The sequence below is a fragment of the Streptopelia decaocto genome, assembly GCF_964273445.1.
Source record: "Streptopelia decaocto genome assembly, chromosome: 1".
NCBI lineage: Eukaryota > Metazoa > Chordata > Aves > Columbiformes > Columbidae > Streptopelia > Streptopelia decaocto.
Genome location: NC_138663.1, coordinates 112,833,978 through 112,846,257, shown reverse-complemented (window position 1 = coordinate 112,846,257; position 12,280 = coordinate 112,833,978). Strand labels below are relative to the sequence as shown.

At 40.3% G+C, this 12,280-nt stretch overlaps 1 protein-coding gene across 1 annotated transcript in view; it reads left to right on the top strand.

Moving 5' to 3' along the window:
• Nucleotides 1-2,843: 2,843 nt before the first annotated feature.
• The window catches only part of CFAP47 (cilia and flagella associated protein 47), a gene marked incomplete at both ends in the record, with an annotated part of 300,742 nt that continues 291,305 nt past the window's right edge, over nucleotides 2,844-12,280 (top strand). Inside the window, 4 exons of the mRNA XM_082076298.1 lie at nucleotides 2,844-3,005; nucleotides 6,783-6,934; nucleotides 8,665-8,780; nucleotides 11,458-11,596. Of these exons, the coding sequence (XP_081932424.1) occupies nucleotides 2,844-3,005; nucleotides 6,783-6,934; nucleotides 8,665-8,780; nucleotides 11,458-11,596 (569 nt within the window). The remainder of the gene's footprint in view (nucleotides 3,006-6,782; nucleotides 6,935-8,664; nucleotides 8,781-11,457; nucleotides 11,597-12,280) is intronic.

The following is a 12,280-nucleotide window of genomic DNA, read 5'->3' as shown; positions in this document are numbered from 1 at the left end:
GCGGAGTCTAGTTGGAGGCCAGTATCTAGTGGAGTGCCTCAGGGGTCAGTACTGGGGCCAATATTATTCAATATATTCATTATATTCATTAAAGATTTAGACAAGGGAATAGAGTGTACTATCAGCAAGTTTTCTGATGACACTAAGCTGGGAGGAGTGGCTGACACGCCAGAAGGCTGTGCTGCCATCCAGCGGGACCTGGACAGGCTGGAGAGTTAGGCGGGGAATAACCTGATGAAATTTAACAAGGGCAAGTGTAGAGTCCTGCATCTGGGCAGGAACAACCCCAGGTTCCAGTATAGGTTGGGAAATTACATATGAGAGAGCAGTGTAGGGGAAAGGGACCTGGGGGTCCTGGTGGACAACAGGATGACCATGAGCCAGCACTGGGCCCTTGTGGCCAGGAAGGCCAATGGCATCCTGGGGTGTATTAGAAGGGGGGTGGTTAGTAGATCGAGAGAGGTCCTCCTTCCCCTCTACTCTGCCCTGGTGAGACCACATCTGGAATATTGTGTCCAGTTCTGGGCCCCTCAGTTCCAGAAGGACAGGGAACTGCTGGAGAGGGTCCAGCGTAGGGCAACAAAGATGATTAAGGCAGTGGAGCACCTCCCTCATGAAGAAAGGCTGAGGGAGCTGGGTCTCCTTAGTTTGGAGAAGAGGAGACTGAGGGGTGACCTTATTAATGTTTATAAATATATAAAGGGTGAGTGCCACGAGGATGGAGCCAGGCTCTTCTCGGTGACAAACAATGATAGGACAAGGGGTAATGGGATCAAGCTGGAACACAAGAGGTTCCACTTAAATCTGAGAAAAAACTTCTTCTCAGTGAGGGTGCCAGAGCACTGGAACAGGCTGCCTGAGGAGGTTGTGGAGTCTCCTTCTCTGGAGACATTCAAAACCCACCTGGACATGTTCCTGTGCGACCTCACGTAGGCGTTCCTGCTCCAGCAGGGGGATTGGACTAGAAGATCTTTTGAGGTCCCTTCCAATCCCAAACATACCGTGATACTGTGAAATGGAAAATATAAAATTTTATGTCTGACTACTTAGCTGTGTAATAGTATAGAACAAGTGACATATTCGACACTTTGTCTGAACTAGTTAGTTGTTCACTTTTGAATTTGATTATTCTCAAGTATCAGAATATGTGATCAGAAGACAGAACATTTTCATGCTACTTGAATGTGGAAACTGAGGTATAAACTGAAGTAAGATAAACTGATGAGCTTCTGACTTTTTGGCACCATCATGTTGTCTGTATAAAGTCTCAAAGTCTCATTCTTTGCATCTGATATTTCTTAGGTCTGATCTTGTGTCCCTTGACATTACTCAAGAATTCATTCAAGGATCAGAGAAACTATGTAGGGGTGTTCTCTATTGTCTCTCTAGTGAAAAAGCAGAGGGAGTTTAGTTCTTTGATAAGGTAATTTTTTGTGTTTGTGAGTTAAGTGCAATCATGTTACCATAAAACAGATTCAAGTAGTCTTCCCAAAGTACTCTCCTCAGATGCCTTTACCCTTAGTGATTACAATGTTGTATTCTCACTCATACTTCAGTAATCTACAGATGGGTAGCTATCACTTAAAGTTTTAAGAGGGACAAAAAGACCTGTTAGCGTCCTTCCTCAAAAACAGAAACAAAAGCTCTCTTTTCTTGTTCTCTCTAGGTTTCTTGGCCCATTCAAAATAGGCTTTTTGCACTTTTTGTACTTTGTAGTTCTCCTGCTCTGTGCAATCCCTGTTTGCAGCTTCATACATTTGAATTTTAAAATATAAATAATTTGAATCCTTGGACACTTTCAGGGAATGAAGTAATCCAAGGCAAAACACTTTGGGTTAACCAAAACTGATGTTTGAGGTTCTGTGTGCATGCTGTGCGTGCTGCTCCCTCCTTGCTTCTGCTACACTGAAGTAAAGCACAACATGTCCCATTATCTACCTCCAAGTCTGCCTAAGTGCTGGATTCTTGTCAACTTCATTTTACCACTTAAATTACCACACAGGACGGCAAAGGGATACAGAACAGGAGCACATCTTTCACTGCTCAGTAAATGCACACAATGAATTATTAGTGTAGGCACTTGTACTGCAGATGCAGAGCTTCCTGTGCACAAACAGGAGCCCTGCTTGGTTCTATGTAGGCCATGGCTGTGATGAACATGCATGCCCAAGAGAGAAATTAGGCCATTTCATTTCAGTTTAATCCATCTTTACTTTGAGAAATCCAGGGCAGGAGGAGCATCCATATTTACATGGCCCTTCACTGTCCCAGGCTTTTGTTAGAGAGGGACTTGTAGCAGAAAAACACCTCAGATGGACAACAGCGACCATGCTGGACAAGCCCACGGCAGGGCATTGGCTGGGGTATCTCTTAACTGGTAAACCCATACCAAAGAGATGGGGCTTTTTATTTCCTTCCACCTCTTGCCCAATCTGGTGACCCTCCACCTGCCCCAAGAAGTCTGCCCACCAGGGCTTCCTGCACCTACCCCGGCGGCAGTGTGCGGAGGGTGCAGCAGGGCAGGCTCAAGCTGCACGCCTGGGGGGACCACAAGGAAAGGCCAAGTTTCGAGGTAAATTTCCCCTCCTTTGGGCAACGACACCACGCTCTCGGGGACACCCAGACCCTACCAGCTCCTCCACCCGCACTGAACCGCTCTCTCCGCCCCTGCCCCGCCCCCGCCCCGCCCCCTCCCCGCCCCTGCCCCGCCCCTTCCCCGCCTCTCCTCTTACGATTGGTGAGTTTGGAAGCGCCGCTCTTTTGCTTCCAATCAGCGTCCTGCGTCCGTTGCTAAGCGACTGTTTCCAGGCCGCGCTGGCCGGCCGGGTGAGGCGGTGGCGGCCATGGAGGGCGGGTGGCGGGACGTGGCCGGGGTGCGCATTAACCCGGCCGAGCTGCGCTTCAGGGATGCGGTGCCGTGGTGCTACTACCGCGCCGCGCTCAGCGTCCAGAACCGGCGGGTGCAGAGCTGTCGTCTTCAGCTGCTGCCACCGCGCCGGCCCCAGGTGAGGGACGGCCGGGAGGGAAGCGGCGAGGCGTGTCTGTCCCCCCGGCCCAGGCGGGGGTGGGTAACGGCGTCGGGGCCTCTCTGCAAGCCGGCTGTCGGCTCTGTGTTTGTACAGCACTTTGCACCCCTCCAGCGTGCACGAATAACCGTAGCGCCTTGTGGAGGCACTCCACCCTGCCCCAGGTCCTGCGGGTCTGCATCCTCCCAGGATTGCCATGAGGAACTGGTCCACAGCCCGCTCACCTGGTGCTTGCCAGGCTCTCCCTGAGGCACAGAGCGTGGCTCTGCTTTTGTTTTCTGCAGTTTTGCAGGGGGGGAGCTGCCTGCAGGTTTGGCCAGCTAGGTAGGTCCTGTGGAAGAGGCTGATTGGGCAGGTGTAAGTGCTTGTCTGCTTTGAGCTACTGCAAATGGAAAATGCTACCATGGATGCCTGAGTAGCTTATAGAATCATAGAATTGTTTTGATTGGAAAAGACCTTTAAGATCATCATGTTCAACTGTTAAGTTAGCACGGTCAAATCTACCAATAAACGATGTCCCTAGGAACCTAATCTACACATCTTTTAAACACCTCCAGGTGTGGTGACTCCACCACTTCAGCCTGTTCCAATGCCTGACAACCCCTTCTGTGAAGAAATTTTTCTTAATATCCAATCTAAACCTCCCGTGGTGCAACTTGAGGCCATTTCCTCTTGTCCTGTCACTTGCTACTTGGGAAAAGAAACTGACATCCACCTCACTACAACCTCCTTTCAGGTAGTTGTAGACAGCAATAAGGTCTCCCCTCAGCCTCCTTTTCTCCAGACTAAACAGCCCCAGTTCCCTCAGCTGCTCCTCGTCAAACTTGTGCTCCGGACCCCTCACCAGCCTGTTGCCCTTCTCTGAACTCTCTCCAGCACCTCAATGTCTTTTTTTGTAGTGAGGGGCCCAAAACTGAATGCTGGAATTTGCCAGTTAATTGGAAATTAATTTTAAATAGCTGAATAACTGGATAAACAGGAAAGAATAAGGCAATATTCAGGGCCAAAGTTGTCTTAATTGCTTCTTGTGTGACAGTTCTGAAGGAGGGAACAGATCCTGGTTTATTGTTTCCTTGTGAGAACATGTAGCTGTCATTTCTATGATACTTGAAAAATATTCCCATATAGACCTTCAAATGAAGCTGCTCACTTGAAGCTTTTACGTCAGAATGAAATGAACTCCAGTATTCCCAGCTCTGTATTTTCTTGAGGTCGTGAGCAATTTGAGAGAGCTTCCTTGTTTGTTAAATCTGTAGTTTCAAAACAAGTAAATTAGCTTAGTTGTATGCCTTACTACATCATATTAACCTTGTTGGTTACACATCCTGTTTAGTTTTGCTGGCTGGCTTTGCACTTTGCAGAAATTTTATCCCTGAAGAAGCTGAGTTTCTTGGTTTTTTTAGGAAGTGTTATGTAGAAATGGATCACTTTGTTATGGTGTGAATAACAAATTTGTGAGTGTTCCAGATCAGCGCCGCTCTTTTGCTTCCAATCAGCGTCCTGCTGAAGGGCACAACTTTTGAAATTGTTTTTGCTTGGATTTCCTCAAGGCTGATTGATAGCTCTATTGCTTCATTTCTCTATTGTATTCTAAGTTTTTTTGAGAGGAATAGTCCATGTGTGGTGCTTTCTTGTGGAGAGCTTTCTCAGAAAAGAGGATTTTACAATATTTTCTCAAGGTAGCATGACTACTATTAATAGCATCTGATTGGTTTTGGAAAAATCATTGCCTAGCCAGATTTTTTGGGGCCAAATGCACCTTTACACTTCTAACCAGTTTGCAGTTGACTTGTAACCCATGTGGGCCCAGCAAAGCCCAGTTGTGATTAGTAGATTTATATTGGTCCTTCATCTAACTAGTTTTTTATCTGTTAATTACATCAAAATTAGGATGAAAGGGTTGAACAGAAGCTAATGTTGCTTTGTGTTCACAGCAACTTGAACTATGGGTAAGTATATTCCAGGGTAGTCATCAAAATGATTGTCAGACAATTGAAGTTTGTATAATTGGATAATTTAACTAGTAGTCAGCCTTTCTTTTTGAGTGGCCAAGTCTGTGCATGCATTTTATTCCCCTTAAAATTTGATAACTTGTATGATGTAGACAGCTTTATTATTTTTTTTTGCGCTGTAACTGAAGAGTTTAGGAACAAGTTGGAAACTGTCGAGTCCTTAATTTAGTAGGGCTGTGCTTATTCTGCCTTCATTAGTTTTCATCAATTTTTCATGTGCTCTAGAAAAGGCAGAGTCAATTTTAGAAAAGAAAAAGATTACTCAATCATAATTTATGAGTTTTTACCTCTGTGAGTATCTCATGCCTTTTGTCAGCTGTTTTAAGGCTATTGTGTGTGAGATGACCAATATGACAAGATTCCACTTATGTGCTCAGTTCCAGAAAGGTCTGTTGTGTTGCCCTTTCTCATTTCCAGACCTTATGCTGCTATCTGTGATTACATGGCTCTGACGTGTATGACTCATCTGTACATTTTTTGAGACATTGCATTCATAGAGTGCAAGAGCTGAAAAATAACCTTTCTTGAGCTGTCACAGTGCATCACCAAGAAATGCCTGTCAAGGAATTTAGCTCACAAAGCAGTTTTCCATAGGTTTCATTAAAAGCTCTTAGTACAGTATAGAATGGATATGCATGGCTGTTTCATTGTCTTTAGAGAAGGCATACATTTTACAGACTTCAAAATTAAAACATGGCTACTCTTTCAAAAACAAGTCCATAATCATGATGCATATTATATAACAAATTTTCTTTGGCTGAGTGTTAATACTGCTAGGAAAATTTTAAACAAGTAGAAGAAGATGCTCAAACAATAGAATCAAAACGTTGTAAGCTAGAGGTTTGCCAGTCTCAAGCATAAATTAGAACAGAAAATGTAAAGAATACAGGGATGATTATCTTTCAGAAAAGAACATTCATTAAACTGGACATAGAGAGCAGGCATGTATTGTGCATATGGTGATGTGAATTATAAGGAGACTGAAACACCAGAGAAGCTCTAGACCTTGCTGTGAAGCTTTCCTAGGAACATGAGAGCTGCTGCATTTCCCATGACATACTAGTAGGTTATTTGTGTATTCTGTTCAAGGAAAGATGTGTAGGAGGTGTTGGATACAAGCAGATGCTCACAGTCAACAAGAAATACAGAATTATTTTTTGAGAGAGGAAAATGTGCTATACGTCAGCTGTATCTGTATTTTTTCTATTTCATTTGACCCCCAAAAATGGAAGTGCCAAGGAAATTGCAAGCAGATTTTCAATGTACGCTGAGACTTTCTGTTAACATCAGCTGAATGTCAGTCAAACCTAGATCAAATTCTTATGCTCTCTGATTTTGTGCTGCTTTGGACTGATACTTAATCCTTGTTACTTTCTCAGGTACTAGAAAGATTCTGCATTGAGTAGTAGCTGACTTGAGTTTTTGTTGCTTCAGAAGGTTTATTGCAACAGTAGGAAAAGCTAGAGCTCTCTTGGAAAGACTAGAAACGATATTTTGCTAAACCAACTATTCTGTGTGATTTGATGGGTTAGGATTCATTCTGTCTTTCTGTTTTACTGAAGTCCAGACTTTTTACAGTTAATAGGAAGAGATTTTTTTTTTAAATACTGCATATTTTAGAGTTGGTTGTGAATTTTAAATCAATCTGCATATTCTTCTGAAAATGAACCATATGTATGTGTGTTATAATCTAGAAGTGTTTAACTGATTTTTTTTTTTTAATTTTATTTTTTTTAAATTACAGTTTAAGCTGATTGTGGAGAATCCAGAAAAACCTGTTGCGTCTGGCCTTCAAGTTACAGCTTTTGTGGAATATTATCCTGAGAGTGAAGAAAATATTCAAGATAGATTACAACTTTTAATAGAAGATGACATAGTTGATATCCCTGTGCTTGGGTATGATGGTCAAAATTTCATATGCTGCCATTACTATTTGCGGCTTAACCTTGTGGAAAGTTTACTAACACATGTCACATACGTCTATGTGATTAATCTGTCAGTTGCACTGTGAACATATAGTAGGTTTCCTTACAATTATTTTTTTTTTTTTTCAGAGCAGCACACCGGTTAAAATTTAATTGGGGTGATGTCCCTCAAAGATCCTAGAGAGAGGCTGGGTTTTTGTTTTTACTTTATTCTAAGTTGGTTGCAATCACACTGATAATTTCCAATTCTGTATCAGCATTAGACAAGTTGATATCCACTCTTAATGTCTTGCTCCCTTACTGAGCCACTTACATAAAAGATTTTATAGTAATAGTTCATGTTTGAAGAACTGGATAATAGTGAAATATATGTTGCCTAATATGTGTGTGATCATGTGTACCTTTTTGTATATATATGGATATATGTCTTACGTATTGTTTAGAACATATATATTGGTTGAAAAAAGTAAGCTTCTAAATATAGTTTATCAGACTTAGGCTAGGTGATTATCTGAGGATGAGGTGAAATTGCTGTGGAGTACTTTTCTCTCCTCTCTATATAAAGAGAAACTAGAGTGACAAACTTCTGTTTACAGGTCCATCTTTTAGACGCCTAAATTAGGACAGATGAATCTCATAAACTTGATAGCTGTTTCCTGTTTTTTATTGTTTTGTTGGGATCTTTTGCCATATCCTGCTGGTCTAGATCATTTTTTTTTAAATTACAATAAATTCTTAACGAGAATTTTAAACAGCATATTGACATTCCCAAGAGCAACTTCTTTTGTTGCATTTGCTTGTCCATTTTTTTTTCTTCTCCCTACCTTTCTCTCTTCCTCCTCACCCCTCTTATGCAATAGATTATATGGGCAGGGTCTATCTAGCTCAGCCAAGGAGATTCATCTTCCTTCTTCATCTTGTCTTCTGCACTGCATGTAATGCAGATCACGAGATGCAATTGTTCCTGCATGTTCTGATTTGTGGTTAAGAGGAGACAGACTGCTGTGCTGATGTAAAATTCCAGATTATTTCAAACACAGTTTTATGTGAGATCAGAAGTGTGATTGTATTAGAAACTGGGGCCTTTAAAATACAAGTTGCCTGAAGCAAGTTTGATCTTTTCATTATGGCCAAACAATACCCAATACAGTGATGTCATCATGCTGGCTGAGACTCTTGATTAAATAATAGACATAACTTCTGTCATTATCCACTTCTGTCTGTTATAATAAGCTTTATTGAAGCCACATAAAGTGTCTATAAAACAAGAAGACTGTAAATTGAAATTGGCACACATTTTCCCTCTGCTTTTATTTCAGGCAGCTGATAATGAAATATGTTGAATGTTAACTTTGACTTATTTTGTGATGCAACTAACTCAAGATAGTTTTAATTACAGTTCTTTGTACTATAATAATTTATTTAAAATAAAATAGAAATGTATATATTGCATTTTGACTATTTGTTTAAAGCTATACTGTTTTAAAGTTATAGTAATTAGTCATTAAAGTAAACAGCTGGATAGATCTTTTTTACATCTTCCCTATATATACTATCCTGCCGAAGTAAGGTGCATAAACATTGATAGGAGAACTAGGAGAAAAGGAGAACTTTTTCACTGGAGTGCTTAGTTAGTTTTCTTAAAAAATGCAAAAGTATTTTCAAATTTTAGGAAAATATAACCATGTATTTTCTCTGCAGATTAATTCGGTGCTGTAATCTGGAAATTGACTCAGAGATTAACTTTGGTTCAGTGATTGCAAACAGTAGAATAATTAGTAAAGAGATTAGGATTGCTAACCGTGGATCATCTTCAGGTAAATATTGAGTATACATCAAATTATATAAATATTTTATTTTATTGGAAAATGTAATTTTATGCAAGTTAACACTTCAGTGACCAAGAAGAAATTAACTGAAGTTCTGGTTATGCAGATTATGTGTAGCTAAAGGTTCTGTCAATGGCCCATTGCTTCTGTATGCAGTACTATGTTTCCACTTAGGGAAGAAAAATTAATTTAAAACTTTGCCAAGTTTTAGGAGTTCTCTACTTTTGAGTCCCATCTGAAAGATACTATTCCTAACATAAATAGTAGCAAAATAGGTCTGTTCTTGCTTTGTTGTCTTTGTGATTCTGTGATCCCAATAGCTGTCTATGAAATAAACAGCTACAAGTTTCCTGTACTTTCAGAGCTGAAGTCCTATAGGATAGGAGTTGAACCATATTTATTACCAGAAGTTAATGAACGATTGTTTATCTTCCTGTCATAGCTTTTGAAATCATACAGCTTTTAAAGCATTCACATCCTTCAAATTCTGTGAGGAACCGCTCTAAGGAATATAAGCAACATGGAGAATGGAGTGTAAGAATGCTTATATAATCAAAGTAACTTTTCCACTGCACAATGTTGCAGGCACCTTTCTCCAGAAGTAGGGTGGCAACTCTGCTGAGTTTGAAACAATAAATTTAAGGCAGTTAGTGATTTTTTGTTCCTCACTTGTACAGCTGTTTATTATATCACAGGGTATCTTTATTTGCATTAGGCCAAGGTTGTGTGAACATTTGCTTCATAGATTTCCACAAGTAATATTGTACCAAAATAAAATACATTATTCTAGAAACACAGAGGTGGGTTGCAATGTTATTAAAAAAAAAAAAAAAAAAATTGAATGATACTCTAGTTGGAACAGATTTTTAATTTTTTTTTTCTAAAAAGCAAAGGATTATTTTTGTCTAGCCACCTCAACTTAAAGATGTAGTATGTACTTTATATAATCAGCTCTTATACATAGTAACTTTTTTCTTTGAGGATTGATGATTAGATAAAGAGTTAACCTACATGACCTATGCATCTACAACTAATTTGCATGATGTGGGATTTCTCATGTTGTATAGCAACTGTTTCTAGTTATGAACTGCTGCATGATAGAGTTTTGCAGGATTGAACATAGCAAAAATTAGAATGAAAGCAGAGATTAGTGAAGGATGTATTGAGGCCAGCTGCCAAATATGTGTTTCTGTAGGATCTGTAAATCATAATAACAGCAGGTCACACCAGCAGGCAGCATTTAAACTGTGTCAGCAGGAAGTGCTGTATGCTGGCCTGTGACTGAGGGACTGCCTTTCACCCGACATCCCAGGCACAAAATGAGTCCTTTGTTTTTACTTCTGATCTCATATCAGATATCATCTATTGTTTGGGACCAAGCAATGCATTCTTGCCATGTCCTGCACTTGGGTCACAACAACCCCAGGTAGCGCTGCAGGCTTGGGGAAGAGTGGCTGGAAAGCTGCCTGGCAAGAGGTCCTGGTGGTGTTGGTTGATGGACGGCTGAACATGAGCCAGCAGTGTGCCCTGGTGGCCAAAAATGCCAAGAGCATCCTGGCTTGTATCAGGAATAGTGTGGCCAACAGGACCAAGGCAGTGATCGTCCCCCTGTACTCAGCACTCATGAGGCCCCACCTTGAATCCTGTGTTCAGTTTTGGGCCCCTCACTACAAGAAAGACATTGAGGTGCTGGAGAGAGTTCAGAGGAGGGTGATGAGGCTGATGAGGGTCTGGAGCACAAGTCTGATGAGGAGCAGCTGAGGGAACTGGAGCTGTTCAGCCTGGAGAAAAGGAGACTGAAGGGGACACCTTCTCGCTGTCTACAACTACCTGAAAGGAGGTTGTAGCATGGAGAGTGTTGGTCTCTTCTCCCAAGTAACAAGTGATAGGGCAAGAGGAAATGGCCTCAAGTTGTGCGAGGGAAGGTTTAGATTGGATATTAGGAAATGTTTCTTCAGGGAAAGGGTTGTCAAGCAGTGACAACAGCCTGCTCAGGGAATTGGTGGAGTCACCATCCCTGGAGGTGTTTAAAAGCCATGTAGATTAGGTTCTTATGGACATAGTTTAGTGCCAGTGTTAAGTTATGGTTTGACTTGATCTTGAGGGTCTCTTCCAACCAAAATGATATTATGTTTCTATGATTGAATTTTTCCTACCACATTTGAAACAATTTCTTGTTATCTATGAGACAATGACAGATGTGCTGGTGGTTAAATACACATCTAATATTTTTTTCACCTTTAAAAAATATTTTATAGCCTGGAAATATTCACTGTTCTCTTCTGTGATAAACTGTGTTGTGTACATACCAAATAATGAAAACTATTGTTACCTGCAATATACACTTAACTTTTTGGCTACAGTAGCTGCCTAGGGCTGTGTGTAAAATATACTGTAAAATGTTACTGTAGAGCTACTTTAGGATGTAGTCACTTTTGTTTGGAATGTGAGTACCTTTTCTGTTACAATCAGAACTTGCAAAGTGGCATTGGACATGAGGGTGTAATATTTAAAGAAACCTTGGAAATAATGATCTACTCTGTTAGAAATAGTTTTGAAAGGATTAACTCAGTCTTTCCCATTTCTATAGGAAAATGTACTACTTGTGAATATAAATCTGAAACTTTGCTGTGTAACTTTTTGTTTATTATTCTGTTTCTTTTAGGCACATTTAAAATATCATATGATGGGATTGTTCTGCATTACATAGAACCTACCAGTGGAGTGGTAGAACCGAAATCTATACAGAGAGTTAAAGTGGATATCTGCACAGATGTACCCAGAACCATCAAAGAAGTCATAAAGTGAGTGTATGACTGAAATAGTCTAGCTATATAAATTACATTTTTGTCTGTTATTAATTCTAGTCTTTGCTATGAATGTTTACTTTAAAAAAGTTAAACTCCTAAGAGTCAATTGCAGTCTTCTACATTTTTTTTTAAATTAAATTAATTTGATGATTATATTCTCTCCACAGAACAGTGATGATAAGTTATGTACCTGGCTGTGTTATTGAAGATCTCTTATAACTTATAATGATATGGGATGTTTGCACATCTCTGAGTGTACGACTAACCAAGAGCTTTTGTATCTTTCTCCGTCCTAAACATCCTGTGTTCCATACTTTTTTTTTTTTTAAAGCTTCTGTAACTCTGCTATTCTTCTTTTTTGGCTGTATATGTCTTAAGAGTCTTAGAAATGTTTTGACGTCCTTTGGTATATCTTATTTTGAATGGATGGAATGTATTTGCAATCATTAACTCTTTTAAGAATAGACTATTTTTAAATGTCTTCCTTGTCTCTCTTCAAGTGGTGAATACAGCCTTTTTAGGAAGTGCCAGGATTGGAAGTGGTTACCAATCTGGAAAATAAATTTCAATATCCTGTTTTCTTATAATAGGATATAGAGAGTGTTTTGTGTGTGTGTGTGTGTGTTTGTTTGTTTGGAGCGGGGGTGGGTGGATGGATGATTCCTGGTTTGTTTTTAA